The following is a 13,765-nucleotide window of genomic DNA, read 5'->3' as shown; positions in this document are numbered from 1 at the left end:
GTGAACTTATTTCCCTTTCCATATTCAAGGTTGTAATAACCTTGATGAAGCAGGTTCAGAAGGAGAGATATCCATTACATATTCTAACTGTGCTCCAGCTTGGAACTGAAACCAAAGTTAGAAATCACGAGTTGACTGCAGCAGCATATCTGAAAAAAATTGCTATGAGATGCATTGAAATAAAGGGTAAGTCTTCTAGAAACTGATACAGAGTCAGTAGAGTGTGTGCAATGAGCTTTTGTAATGAGAGAACAGCATCCTCCAAACCAGTGATTAGGGGGAGGGGGGCAGGGCAGGAAGTTACATTCCAAATGCAATTAATGGGGCTGTTCAGTGTCATTTAGATGGAATTAATCTGTTTTACCTGACACCAAGTTTTACTGCTGCTGTTGGAGTTAGTTTGAGTTCATGTATTTGAGTGAGTTGCCTGCTTAGAGCAGCAATGGTCATTCCTGAGGAGTATCCTGGCTGTTCAGTGGGTTGTGATGAGCTTCTCAGTCTGTGCTTTATGAGCAGTTCTGGCAGCACTGGAAATGCAGCATGGCCTTGATTGGCCAGGCAACAACTCCAACTGAGAGTGAAGCAAAAACCAAACCAGCCATTTTTCAAAATAGAAAAGTAAATTTTTGAATGTGAAAACCTGAAGGTAGGAATGCAAAGCTAATTATAGGAATGCAAAGCTAATTATAGGAATGCAAAGCTAATTATAGGAATGCAAAACTAATTATAGGAATGCAAAGGACTTTCCAAATTTGAATCTTTTTTCAGGACCAAGATAAGTTAATCTTTACTAGCTCAATTTAAAGTGAAACAAACATAGCATTTTACAAGGAAGTGCTTAATGTGCAGTTTCTCAGTGAAAACAGCTGTTTACTCTCATTCTTTCAGCAAGAATAGTATATGTAATTACTATATAATTGGCAATTAACATGGAGGCATCTCATAGGTGGAGTAAAGCTTGTGAGTCAAAATATTTTACATTTTTATTTCTTTCTTTGCAGACTCAAAAGGAGATCCTCTTTGCATTATTAATTCCTCAAGTGAGACAGATGAACATCTCCTGAAAATGGAATACATTAAGGTTTCAATACATTTTTACTAAAATTACATGGGGAGTCAGATAACTCTGCATTTGAGGAGTGAAATATTCTTGAGCTTTTATTTCAATTAAAAAAGTGCCCTCCAAACTGCAGGAATACTTGGGATGGGTCGTAGAACTAGTGGGTTACTCATTACTCTTCTCTGTAATGGCATCATTTATAGAGAGAAAAGTAGGTTCATTTGTTCTGGCAAAGTGCTAAGCATATATTGATCCACTTGAAATAGATTCTAACTAAGAGGAAATTTTGTAAATGGCCAGTTGAATTTTCACAAAATAGGTGCTGTGAAATGTCACTGAGCAGAGCAGTGTGAGTGCCCCATTCTGCAAGGCAATGTGTGCTTTACTTGGGCAACTTGGTTGGTCAGGCTTCATCAATTTCCTTTGTTTTCTTTTGCATTCTTGTGTGTGTATTAAATTAAAATAATTCTGTTCATAAAATTATTATGAATTATTAGTTAATTCAGCAGAGACTGACTATGTCCCTTTTTTTCCTTTTCCCTTAGGCTGATCCTGATGGGCCAGACTTTGTTAGTACTTACAAAAGCACAAAGCAAAACATCAATGTAAGTACTGAATGTATTTAAATTTTTTTAAGCTTCTCAAATGGTAACAGCTGGGACCAAAACCCCTGATTCTCATCATTGAAACCTACTGATTTATATTTAACTACTTCAAAGAGAAATCCAGGTGGAAAAAAAAACTTTACAGAATATTTAATATATTTTTTTTAAACTGGAAGCTGTACATTTTTAGCTAGTTAGACAGAAATTTGAGGTGAGGTCTGTAGGGTGTGTTTTATTTCTGGAGGGGTACACTTAGCAAAGAGTGAAAGGAAGGCCTTGTGTTTTGGAGCTTGAGAGCTGGTGACAGTGGAACTGAGCTGTGAGCTGGGATGTCCAAGCAGCACTCTCAGGGCTCTGATGTGCAGGCAGGCCTTTTCCCTTAGCCTGAAATCAACTCTTCATGGGTGGTTTTCCGTGGCTTCAGTGACTTCTGAGATAAGCTGCTTGTTCTGCTTTTAAAGTGTTTCCTGTCAAGCTTCTCCATGGCCATATGAGGAGTTTGAAGTGGCTGCACTACTCTGGAGTCAGGAGAGCTGACACATCCCTCAATGTGGCAGCAAACCCAGGAGCTGCTTAGGCTGGGCACAGCTGGTTACCTCACATCAGGTTTCACTCAGTAATACTGGCAACAGTAGTTGCTGCTCGTGTACTTTCTGTTCTGATTACAGGTTTTGTATCTTGGTTTGAGGTTTTTTTGTTGCTGTATCATATCTACTAAAATATCTTTGCACGTGGTTCTGAAGTTGTCAGCCAAGTGCTCAGCAGCCCACACTGAAGTGCAGCAGAACTAACCACTGAAAAAACATAACCACATGAAGCATCAGTTTTCAGATTGATGCAGTTCTTCTGTAGCTGTTTTAAGCTTCCCTTCCACAGCTCTCTCAGCCTGTTCTGGAGCTTGTATGGTGTAAAATTGAAGGAGACAGAAGGGTCAGAAACTTGTCAAATTGAGCAAGACACCTTTTTTCACTATTCTATGGCAGAAACTCTGAGTTGTTATGCAATTGACTGCTACTAAATAACAATATTCCTTTGTCTCCTTGTCCTCATTTTAGGTCATCTTTTCATGTTTGGATATAGTACTTCACACAGAGGCTTTGCTTTCCATCTTGAGTTTTCTCACCTTCAGTCTTCCATCAGGTGGTCTGCCCAGTACTGACAAATCACCAGACCACAAGACTCAAATGAAAGACCAGGAAAAAGGAAGCACTCTTAGACCAGGTAATGTGGTATTAGAAAGTCTGTGCTTGTGTTGCTCAGCAACATCTCACCTTCATTTCAAAGATACCATTTCAGATCACAGCATTGCAGTCTGTTTGGTGGAAAAACAAACACACCTGTAAGTGGGGAGAAAATAATCATATTTAAAAAAAAAAGCCAGATATTTTTCCTGTTGCTTAATTTTTCAAATTCTCCTTACTCAATGTAATTTTTGCCTGTGTGGGGGCCTGACTTTGACAACAAAAGTCAAATAAAGGATGTTGCAGTGGGCAGCCTTTCCAAAGATCCAGTGCCACAACCTTCCAGTCTGAAGGGTGATTTCCTTGCTGAAAATAAACATTCTCCTGGGCAAACCATGAGAAGTTCTGAACTGAAGGGTGGTGTGTTTATTTTAATCACTGGTATTTGCAACCTTGAAACAGTAGGAGTTTTTGCATGGAAGCTCCTTAATGTTTTGTGGTTGCTTGTTGTGTCTGTGAAATTCAAGGTTTTCTAGTCCCAGAACTGCTGGGATGGAGTTTCCAGTGGCTGGCTGTTACATTCTGTGTTTCTGCAGAAACCTCTCTCACCTAATATGCCTAATGCTCCTTGATACAGAAAGGAACATTTCTCATCTGAGGGGGTGTTTCAAACACTGTAGTGTGCACTGTACTCAGCATACTGTTGTGTGAAAACTGGGTATCAGGGAGGAGAAAAGATGGCATCTGGATGGCTTTTTGTTGGTGACTGTTCTTGTGCCAGAAGAAAACCGTGTTAATAAAAGACTCATTTCACATCTTGTCTGATGATTATCTTAACTTTTAGGCAATAGCTACAGGTTGCTTTTTGAATAGTTCATATATGTACAAAACAAATAATCTAAGATTTGTTTTTAACAATGGATTTACAGTGAAGTTCTTGTATGTCTCCTTTCCAGTGTCTGGTAATGCAGCCCATGAGGATGTCTGTGAATTAAAACTCACTGCAAAGCTCAATGCATTCAGCATTACAGTGTGTGACCAGACCTGTAGAATTGCAGACATTAGAATACAAGGTAAGGTGGTTTTCTCTTTAAATAGTAGATGAAGTTTATTTAAATATTAGATGAAATGCATTGTTTCCCTCAGTTCACTTCTGAAAGGCCTGTGTGCACTGCAGATGTCTCTGTAGTGTGTGCTTCCATATATTTTGGGTGCATGAAATAACCTGAAAGGAAATAAAGTGTTTGACTCAGGAAAATACGATAATTTTTTAAAAATAGTGGAATAAAAGTAAAAGAAATGAAGACACAGTGTAATAAACAACACAAACTTCCATTTTTAATAGCTAAATCCTAAATATTCTTGGGAATTTTTGCTCTAGTCTTAGAGTCAATTTATGTTGGCAAGTTTCTCATGTGTAGTAAGTTCCTGACTTCTGCTTCAGGCTTATGATTGTTACAGAGTAGAAGGCTGGATTCTGAGCTATTATTCTTTATATTCAGTAATAATTAATGGGGTTTTTTTTAGCAGAACTGTTTCCTTGTAAAGTTGTTGAAGTGCATTCATTCTCTTCTATCTTTTGTCTCAAATCAGGAATGGATGCATCTGTAACTATGAAGCCTAAAAATATTAAAGTGTTCTCCAGGCTTGAGGACATCATAATTACAAATGTTGATCCAAAAACAGTCCATAAAAAGGTGATGTGTCAACAAACAAAGAGACCCAGTTCTTTAAGTGGTTTAATAACAGCACTGCAGTTTATTTGCTGTGTTATGGAATACTAAGCAGGATGTAATGTCCCAAACATTAAGCCAAATTTTATTGGATAATTTCCTTTATCTCAGGGAAGCAAAACATTCTTCCATTTACTATTTAGTTCTTTTTAATCATGTTTGCACAGATATGTTTAATTCTGAGTAGAATGGGTTAAATAAATAATGGGCTGAAGAAAAGCAAGCGAGAAGAGCCAGTCAATAAAACAGGTGATTGTTTCCCTTTTTTCTGGCATGTCTTTGTCCAAGAGCTGCTGAGAAGTTGCAGCTGATCTTCTTGGGGAAATATTTGTTATTGCTTCCTGGGAGTATTAACTGTATGTGCTTAATGTGCAGGCTGTGTCCATAATGGGAGATGAAGTGTTCAGGTTCCACATGTCGCTGTATCCAGATGCCACCGCAGGGGAAGCCTACACTGATATGTCCAGGGTGGATGGTGAGATGTCTCTCAAAGTGGGCTGCATCCAAATAATTTACCTCCACAAGTTCTTCATGTCTCTCTTGGTAAGACAACACTTCAAGTTCTTTTCTTGACTTTAAAAGTTTGTTAATAAAACATAATTGGCTCTTTTTGACCTGTACCTTGTGGTGAGCTGTGTAGAGCCACGTAGGAGTATTTGCTGAAGAAATGTGTGTGAGGTTGAGCTGGCAAAATGCCAACTGCCCAACACAGAGAGAAAAAATCCACCCCCTCACCAAGGGAAGAGGAGGGAAAAAAACCCCAAACCCTGAAATAGCGAGCTTCTTATATTATACAAAAGAGAGACAATTAAAAACAGAATATGACCTAATACATATATACAAATGTGAGAGAAAACAAACCAAAAACAACAACTACTGAGTTGCCCGACCAAATAATACAAATTCCAACTACCCAAACCCCACAAAACCTCCCAAAAACTCTTCCAGAGAAAACTCCCAGCAAGAGAGGAGAAAAATTAACAAGCAAATGTTCCCTCCCTGGATAACAGAGCAGGGAGGGGGCAAGGCCTGATCTCAGCAGGGCAGGGCAGAGCAGCCTCAGGGGCTCAGGCAAAGACCAAAAGAGACAGAAGCTCCACCTCCCTCTCTTTTTGTACTTCTTGATGATGTCAGATGATATGAAATACCTCTTTGGTTCCTTAAGTCAGGTGGTGTTTGTCCCTTCTAATCTATGTAACATCCTTTGGGCCTGCTGAGTTGAGGCCTGGCTGGAACCAAAGCCAAAACTGTCACAAAATGTCACTTAAGTTTCACTGCTTTATGGAAGAGTGACAAGTAAGGAGAAGGATGACAAAGCAAGTAATGAAGGCAGTTGATTGCTTTAATAGTATTTTAAAAAGTAAATACTCAAGCATTGTTGTAGCTTGTGCATGACTTTAACCTTTCTGCCTTTTGAAACCTGTGTGGTTAAATTAGCAGTTTGACAGAATCATAGAATCAGTTGGGTTGGAAGAGACCTCTGAGATCATCAAGTCCAACCCTTAAGCCAACCCCACTGTGATTACCAGATCATGGCACTCAGTGCCATGTCCAGTCTCACCTTAAAAACCTCCAGAGATGGGGAATTCACCCCCTCCCTGGACAGCCCATTCTAATGCCTGATTACTCTCTCTGGGAAGGATTTCTTCTTGATATTCAACGTAAACCTCCCCTGGCAGAGCTTAAGCCCCTGCCCCCTTGTCCTACTGTTGGTTGCCTGAGAGAAGAGACCAGTCCCCACCTGACTACAACATCCTTTCAGGGAGTTGTAGAGAGTGATGAGGTCTTCTCTGAGCCTCCTCTTCTCCAGGCTGAACACCCCCAGCTCCCTCAGCCTCTCCCCACAGCTCTTGTGCTCCAGTCCCTTCTCCAGCCTCGTTGCTCTTCTCTGGCCCCGCTCCAGCCCCTCAATCTCTTTCCTCAACTGAGGGGCCCAGAACTGAACACAACACTCAAGGTGTGGCCTCCCCAAGGCAGAGTCCAGGGGAAGGGTCACTGCCCTGGGCCTGCTGGCCACGCTAGTTTGGATCCAGGCCAGGATCCCCTTGGCCTTCTTGGCCACCTGGGCACAGGCTGGCTCATGTTCAACCTCCTGTCAATCCAAACCCCCAGGTCCCTTTCCACCTGGCTGTGCTATATACCACTTTATACCACAGCTGTACTGTTTTCTTAAATTTATAATTTGTTTCCATGGACCTCTCCCTTTCCCCCCTCCCTCTGCACAGAACCTGCTGAGCAGTTTGCAGACAGCCCAGGAGGCCGTGGCTGCGGTGACGGTGCAGGCGGCAGAGCTGGCAGCCAACAGCATGAAGGACTTTGCCAGGAAGAGCTTCCGCCTCCGCATGGACATCAACCTGAAAGCTCCAGTCATAGTCATTCCAGAGTCTTCAGCTTCATACAATGCTCTGGTGGCTGATCTGGGCTTAATTAGAGTTCAGAATGAATTCAAGCTGGTGCCTTCAGAGGAATCTCCTCTCCCCCCAGTCATTGACAACATGGATGTGCAGCTGACTCACCTCAAATTATCAAGGTAGATGTGGAGGGTTTTTCTGAGTTGAACACACTTTCCTCACAGAACACTTTTATGTTCCACAGACACAATTTTCCTATTATTTAAATGAAAACATGCTAAAACCCACCAAAAAAACTCCCCAAGCAGAATTTAGGAGTGCCTTTAGAGAGACACGATCTCTGAAACTTTTCAGAAAGAAAGGAATCATAGAACAGTGACTGAGTTCATCTCAAGTGCATACCTGGGTGTAAGCACACATACTCATTTTTAAATTAATAATTATGCCAGTATTCTGCTAGATTAGTGTGATATTGTTTGGGATTCTGCAACTGCTGAGTATTTTTCCTCTACTGATTTCACTGTGTTTTTTAGGTGCATTTTGTCCACAGATTCTCAACCAGATTCTGAAATTCTGCGTCCTGTGAGTTTGACTTTATTGGTCCAGAGAAATTTAGCAGCAGCATGGTATCATAAATGCCCAACAATTGGTATCAAAGGAGACCTAAAACCAATGCAGGTAAAATCATGACACATCAGAGCTACATTAACACTCACATGTATCCTCAGAATAGGTCTCAGCTTAGTTAAGGAGCTTGTAAACTCATTTTAGTTTGTGTGCTTAATGAATGTTAAAAGACTTCCAGCTTGATGGTCCAGTTTATAGATCTGTTAGTGTGTTGATATTGTATAATGAATAGTTTTGGTGTACCTGGAATAAAAGCTAGTTTTATTTTTCTGCAGGTCTCTTGGAGCTATCTTTTGCCTCAATAGTCAGTAAAATCATTGAGGTTACCTGTTGACTTAGCATTTAAAAACTAGATTTAAGACTTGAAATTTAATCTGTAAAATTCAGGTTATTTGAGTGTTTAGTGGATTTATTAGAAATGAAAAGGGTATGTCTAATATACAACAATTTAAAAGTGTGGTTGAGAGCTTTGCAGAGGGAGGGCTTTACTTTTTCTTTTCCTACATTACCCATATAGATTTAAATGGATAAAACCAAATTGAGGCACCTTCCAGTTGGTCCTGAGCCCTGTGCCATTCCTGTACCTGTGCTGTGGCCAAATATAGCACTGGTGAAGCACAGAGATTTAAGAGATTTAAAGGAGTACAAACAAAACCAACCAAATGTAGAAAAATATTCTAGCACTGTGTTATGGCCTAAGTGGCTGCATTTTGTGACTATTACTGCTTGTTTTTTTAACAATTCTGTATTATTTTGATTGGATTAATATTCATTATCTCCTTGAAGGCCTACTGAAGGACAGTGGCTTTAGTGTAGACAATGCAAGTCTTGGCTTTCATGTTATCTGGCCCTGTTTGGGAATTACTGAACTGTTAGAAATGTTTATGTTCATCAATTACTCACATTTTTAGCAGGCAGTTGTTCTCTATAAGACTAGAAAGGGTTTATCACGTGGAGTGTTGTTTGTTCTTGTAACATCTGTTGATAGCAAGTACCAAATGATATTACAGGAACAATGGGCAAATTATTTGGTGTGTTTTGGACAGGATCATTTGGATTGGGCAGCTTGTTTGTGGTGGAAGCAGCACGTTGTTTCTCCTCAACATTTGCATGCTGTGAAGGAAAGAAGCAGTCACTAAAGCTGAAGTTTTTGGTTTATCCCTTTACAGATTGCACTCAGTGAAGATGATCTAACTGTTATCATGAAAATTTTACTTGAAAACCTTGGAGGGGCTTCTTCCCAGCCAGCTACTGTGCAAGAGAACCTTGAGGATGCACTGATACAAAAAAAGGGGAAAGTTCCAAATGAATCTGGTATGTTCAGTTCAAAGGCTGAATATGTTTAGGCTGAGGAACACTTGCAAGTTCAAACATCACATTTATCTGAAGCACTTCAATGTGTGCCTATAAAATCTTTACATTGATACATGTGTACTGTGTACATGGCAAGTTCTAAATAGAAAGGTATGCACATGCATGGAGTGTGAGTTCTTGAAGGTCAGAAGTTCTGTGATTCATCTTTTATAGGATGGGATTCTTCAGGCCAAATCAGTGATTCTTCTAAGGTGCAGGTGGTTAGAAAAGAAAAAAGCCCATTTATCAGCCCCAGAATGTTATTGCACAATTATAACAATTGAGGACAGTATGAGGATACAGATAGTGTGTTAATGAAATATTGTTAACACTTTGCTAAAATCTATTTTTGCCCAAAACTTAACATTCTCAATGTCAAAAAATTGCTGTCTAACCAAGAGTTGAATTGCTGTTCTATGAGAAGAAAGTGGAAGGAAGAGTAGTGCAAACTCCTCAAGCAGACATGGTGTTTCATGTAGTGCTTCATTAAAGTGAACACAGAGCTGCAGAAAACTAATGACAACTTCTTTAAAGGTCATTAAACCCCTCTGTGCTTGGGAATTTTAGCATGCACTGGATAGAACAAAGTGATCTTGAGGAATTAGAAGTGTGAGTTATTTTGAGTAGTCCTCTGGATCTAGAGTGTTTCATCTTTTTGTGACTTTGTGATCTTACTTGCAAAAAAACCCAAACACAAAATCAACCAACAGAAAAAAAACCCCTAAACCAACAGCAAAAGACCCCAGACCCAAGCAAAAAAAAAAATTGTTCTAATCAAATGTAAAAATATCTTCTTGTCACTCACAGGTCTTCTTTTTGCTTCTGAACAGAAGGATGTTTCTACAGTTCAGTCTTCTGTGGAATGTTATACAGCACTTAAATTTGACTTCAATTTTGAGTCACTGTCTGTAATTCTCTACAACAGTGACACGAACCAGGTTTGTGACAAAGCCTTTACCATACAGGTAGGGTGGGCATCTCACATGGACAGAACTCAGGATAGTAAAACAAAGCTTCACCAGTTGTGTGGGCTTTGTAGTGTTTGCCTTGTGGAGCTTTGAGGGTTCCTGTGCAGAGAATGTCCTGAAGTTGAAAAATGTATGTGCATTTCTAAAAAAACACCCTAAAAAGTATTTCTAAACCAACCAACCACAACCCCCCAGCATTTGTTTTGGTCATTAAAGCTTTAATTCCAATTATCCAAAGCAAAAATGAACATTTGAAGAGCAGGAATTGTTAGCTTAGGTTGTGCTAGTTCTGTGCATGGTGCCTAAATAGTTGTAAGGAGATCCAAGGGGTATCTGGCTTATACTTCCTCTTGCATATCCCCTGGTGTGAGCAATCATGGACATCTTTTCTGTGCTGACAACAGAAAGGTGTGAAATGTTGCCTTGCTTTTATGACTTAATACTCTTTTTGCAGATGTGAAGGTGCTTGCTTTGCATGTCTTTGTATATAGTGCATGATATTTATGTATAATTTTAAGACAGTTCTTATGCAATGAGCATCACAGGGAAGAAAGACACTGTAATGGAATTTTATTCTAATTTCGCCTTCTTATGGCTTCCACTTATTGCTGAGGTGCTGGTTGTGAGTGAGTGAGTGTGCTGAGAGTGGAGGATTCCTCTGGCAGGGGATTTAGAGTTCAGATGGGTTATCCCCCAGTCCTGCATTCTAAACAGCTGCCAGCACTGTGGGGAAGAAACAGCTTCACTGCAGCCCAGCATGTTTGTTGTGTTTTCTCAGTGAGTTTCTCAGCCTCATTTGTGTGGCTGGAGGACTGGTGACAGCCACAGGCTGATCAGATCCTTCAGTTCATGGGCAAAGCATGGGAAGTGTGGTCATTCCCTGCTGTGTGCTGATGGCCCCCTGTGTGCCCCGTGCAGGACTCTGTGCTGCCGGTGCACAGCGACAAACTGCGCCTCGGGGAGCTGCGCCTGCACCTCATGGCATCCTCTGGGCACATCTTTGCAGATGGCTCCATGGATATTAAACTTAAACTCAAGGCTTGCACCTTGGATGATCTCAGAGAAGGAATTCAGAACGTGACTGCAAGGTAGGTTTGAGTGCATCAGAAATGAGAAAACTCCAACACAGGAGGAAGATTCTTTCCTTGTTCTGTACTTTGCTTCACATGGGATGGATAAAATCAGTAGTGCTGTAGCTGTGGCCTGCCATACTGTGTGCTTAAGCAATGAATGATAATTTTAATCATGTTAAGCAAGTTTCTACTTATATATGTTGATTTCCCACATTATCCAAACCAAAAAAACCTTGGAGGCTTGCATGTTATGGTAAATGGTGTAGAACAGCTGAGTGTACCCAGCCTCAACCAGAATTCTGTTGCACTGAAACTCAGTGTGATTCTTCTGTGCCACATACACACTTCCAAAAGTGTAGTGCAATAATTTTAAATTGAAATTGCTCCTCTGTTGGAAAAGTCTATACCCTCTTATTTCTGGAAGAAACACTGATTGCCTGTATAGTAATTCTTATTTATAAACAGCATGAGGAGAAAAAATGGCACTACTTGTGCTTCCTTGTTTTTCTAGATCCATGTGTTGTGATGTTTGAAATGTTTCTTATCAAACTTGTTTTCCAGAATGATAGACAAGAAGGAAGACACAAATGACAGTTCTATGATAGATATAAGCTATAAGCAGGATAAAAATGGAACTGAAGTTGTTGCTGTCCTTGACAAGATGTACATATGTGCCAGTATGGAGTTTTTGTTGACAGTAGCAGATTTTTTCATTAACTCAATGCCAACATCCTCAAGTGAAAGATCTTCACAGTTCCAATTAAAGCAAGTTGCTTCTGGGAAATCCAAGCCAGAAACAGGTCTGTAAAACCAGTTTCCACCTCCACCCCCATTCCCTTCCTTTGCAGACTTCATACTGAAAACAGTTCCTCTAAAAGTTTTCAAGATGCTGTCTTGGTATCAGACTTAAAAAGTGAGTGTATTCTTCACAATATGTAAATTGGCCACTGACAGGGTAGATTGATTTCCTCTTTCTGGTTGAAGACTGAAGGTAAAGCTTGAGGAAGCAAGGGCAAGAGAGACCACTGTGGCTGCTGGGCTTGTCTGAGCTGGGGGGTGTGTTGTCCAGCTGGTTCCCTTTCTTTTGGGGACATTGGCAGGGGGCCAGCAGTGACCCTTGGGTTTGATGAGCTGCCCTAGTGAAGTCTGCAGTTCACTTGCTCCTCTTCCCTTGTTGGAGATATGCCCAAGTCCTGTGAGGAGGGAGGGATGAGACCCACTCCAGAAAAATGGCACTTTCAGGGGATGTTCAGAGCTATCCAAGTGTGTTGCTGGCTGCAGCCTGTGATGTCCAGCTTGCTTTGCTTTTCCTGTGGTGCACTGAGCCTCAGACTGGCTCCTGTCCCATGGCATAGCTATGGTGGGGTGATGTTTCCAGGCAGGAGTAACCCCTCCAGTGGGTCCTGGTGAGTGGGAGGCTCCCACAGCACTGCAGTGCCTCTCCCTGAGAACCAAAGTGACCCCATCCATCTCTAGCTCTGAGAGAAATATGATTCTCTCCTTCTGTTTGGAGACCAAACACATTCAGATAATTTGGTTTTGATTTGCAAGTCCTCACTCTGAAGAAGGTGTCACATTAGGTACTGAGCCAGAAGACAACTATTTGGAGCTTGGCTTTGTAGAGCCAATGCTGAGGTTGACTGCAGTTGGCACTACAGTGTACAGAGCTAACACTCCATGGACAGCACTGAACAGTTTGTTCAAAACTCAAGTTCTGCCCACTTTACTGCTGATTTCTCAACACTGTGATACTCAGTTTCAGCAGAGTACTCCTGTAAAAACTGACACATTATTTGTTAAATTTGTACCTCTGTAACTGGGTAGCAATTTCCATGCATGGTTTTATTATGTACATGATAATGCTTTCAAACCCTTTATGTTCAAGGGGGTTTTAAAATTTATTTTCACAGAAACACCTGCACGGCCAAATATGACAGTCAAAGCTGTGATTATGGATCCAGAAATTGTATTTGTTGCTAATTTGACCAATGCTGATGCCCCTGCCTTAAAAGTTTCCTTCCAATGTGACTTTTCTCTGAGATCTGGAAAGGATGCACAAAGGATGACTGCTCAAGTGAATGGCTTCAAAGTGTTGGCCTGTGCCTTTCTCAAAGAAAAACAAGACAAGAATGTTACTACAGTAGGAAAACCACTTTTTTTTTTACTTTACTACTGGTCTGTGTGTTTGGGATTTTTCTGTTGGGTTTTTAAGCATTGTGTCAAAAGCTTTTATTGCAGTAACTTTGAACCTTCCAGTAGGGAATTGCAGTTGTGCACATTGGGGTGCTGGGATGTGTTGCAGTGTATGGAGGGAATGCTGTTACTCTGAAACATGCTGTTAGTTCATGGGATCAGCAGCATCCCCTTGGCCTGTGGAATGAAAACAATACAAGACCTTTTGAAAAGTTTAGATTCCAGGAGTCACCTCAATAATGAAATTGTTCCTTTCACTCAGGTGTTACGGCCCTGTTCCCTGGTCATGGAAAATATGGTCCATGCCTCAGGATTACACACTGTGGCAGTAACAATAGAAGAACTTACTGTTAAGGTAAGGTTATTAAAACTGTCTTTGGAAGAACAATTGTGTTTCTCAAGCTGTAGCTTGGTTTTTGGTGGTTTGGATTTTTTTTTTTAATTTAGATATTGCTATTTAAAATTTTCATTTTCCCCATTAGTTTAATTCCAGAAATAAGCATTTTTAGAGCTGCTCTGTGCTGGAAAAAGCCTTGTGTTGACAGTCCCTTCACCAAAAAGGACTAATTTAAATACTTCAGATTCTAGGATTCCTCCTACCACTTTCTTCCAAAGTTAGGA

The 13,765-nt window shown here is 40.6% G+C and overlaps 1 protein-coding gene across 3 annotated transcripts in view; it reads left to right on the top strand.

Annotated features, from left to right (window-relative positions):
* Window positions 1-13,765, top strand: part of VPS13C (vacuolar protein sorting 13 homolog C) — an 87,479-nt gene that overhangs the window by 35,744 nt on the left and 37,970 nt on the right. For all 3 annotated transcript variants that reach the window (XM_071568580.1, XM_071568579.1, XM_071568581.1), the window contains 15 exons: window positions 30-186; window positions 1,002-1,081; window positions 1,606-1,665; window positions 2,721-2,886; window positions 3,803-3,919; window positions 4,440-4,543; window positions 4,955-5,122; window positions 6,805-7,109; window positions 7,464-7,608; window positions 8,727-8,871; window positions 9,718-9,848; window positions 10,797-10,966; window positions 11,513-11,751; window positions 12,862-13,091; window positions 13,407-13,499. In XM_071568580.1, the coding sequence (XP_071424681.1) occupies window positions 30-186; window positions 1,002-1,081; window positions 1,606-1,665; window positions 2,721-2,886; window positions 3,803-3,919; window positions 4,440-4,543; window positions 4,955-5,122; window positions 6,805-7,109; window positions 7,464-7,608; window positions 8,727-8,871; window positions 9,718-9,848; window positions 10,797-10,966; window positions 11,513-11,751; window positions 12,862-13,091; window positions 13,407-13,499 (2,310 nt within the window). The remainder of the gene's footprint in view (window positions 1-29; window positions 187-1,001; window positions 1,082-1,605; window positions 1,666-2,720; window positions 2,887-3,802; window positions 3,920-4,439; window positions 4,544-4,954; window positions 5,123-6,804; window positions 7,110-7,463; window positions 7,609-8,726; window positions 8,872-9,717; window positions 9,849-10,796; window positions 10,967-11,512; window positions 11,752-12,861; window positions 13,092-13,406; window positions 13,500-13,765) is intronic.

Source organism: Pithys albifrons, chromosome 13, assembly GCF_047495875.1.
Source record: "Pithys albifrons albifrons isolate INPA30051 chromosome 13, PitAlb_v1, whole genome shotgun sequence".
Taxonomy (NCBI): domain Eukaryota; kingdom Metazoa; phylum Chordata; class Aves; order Passeriformes; family Thamnophilidae; genus Pithys; species Pithys albifrons.
This window is presented reverse-complemented; position numbering and strand designations above follow the sequence as displayed.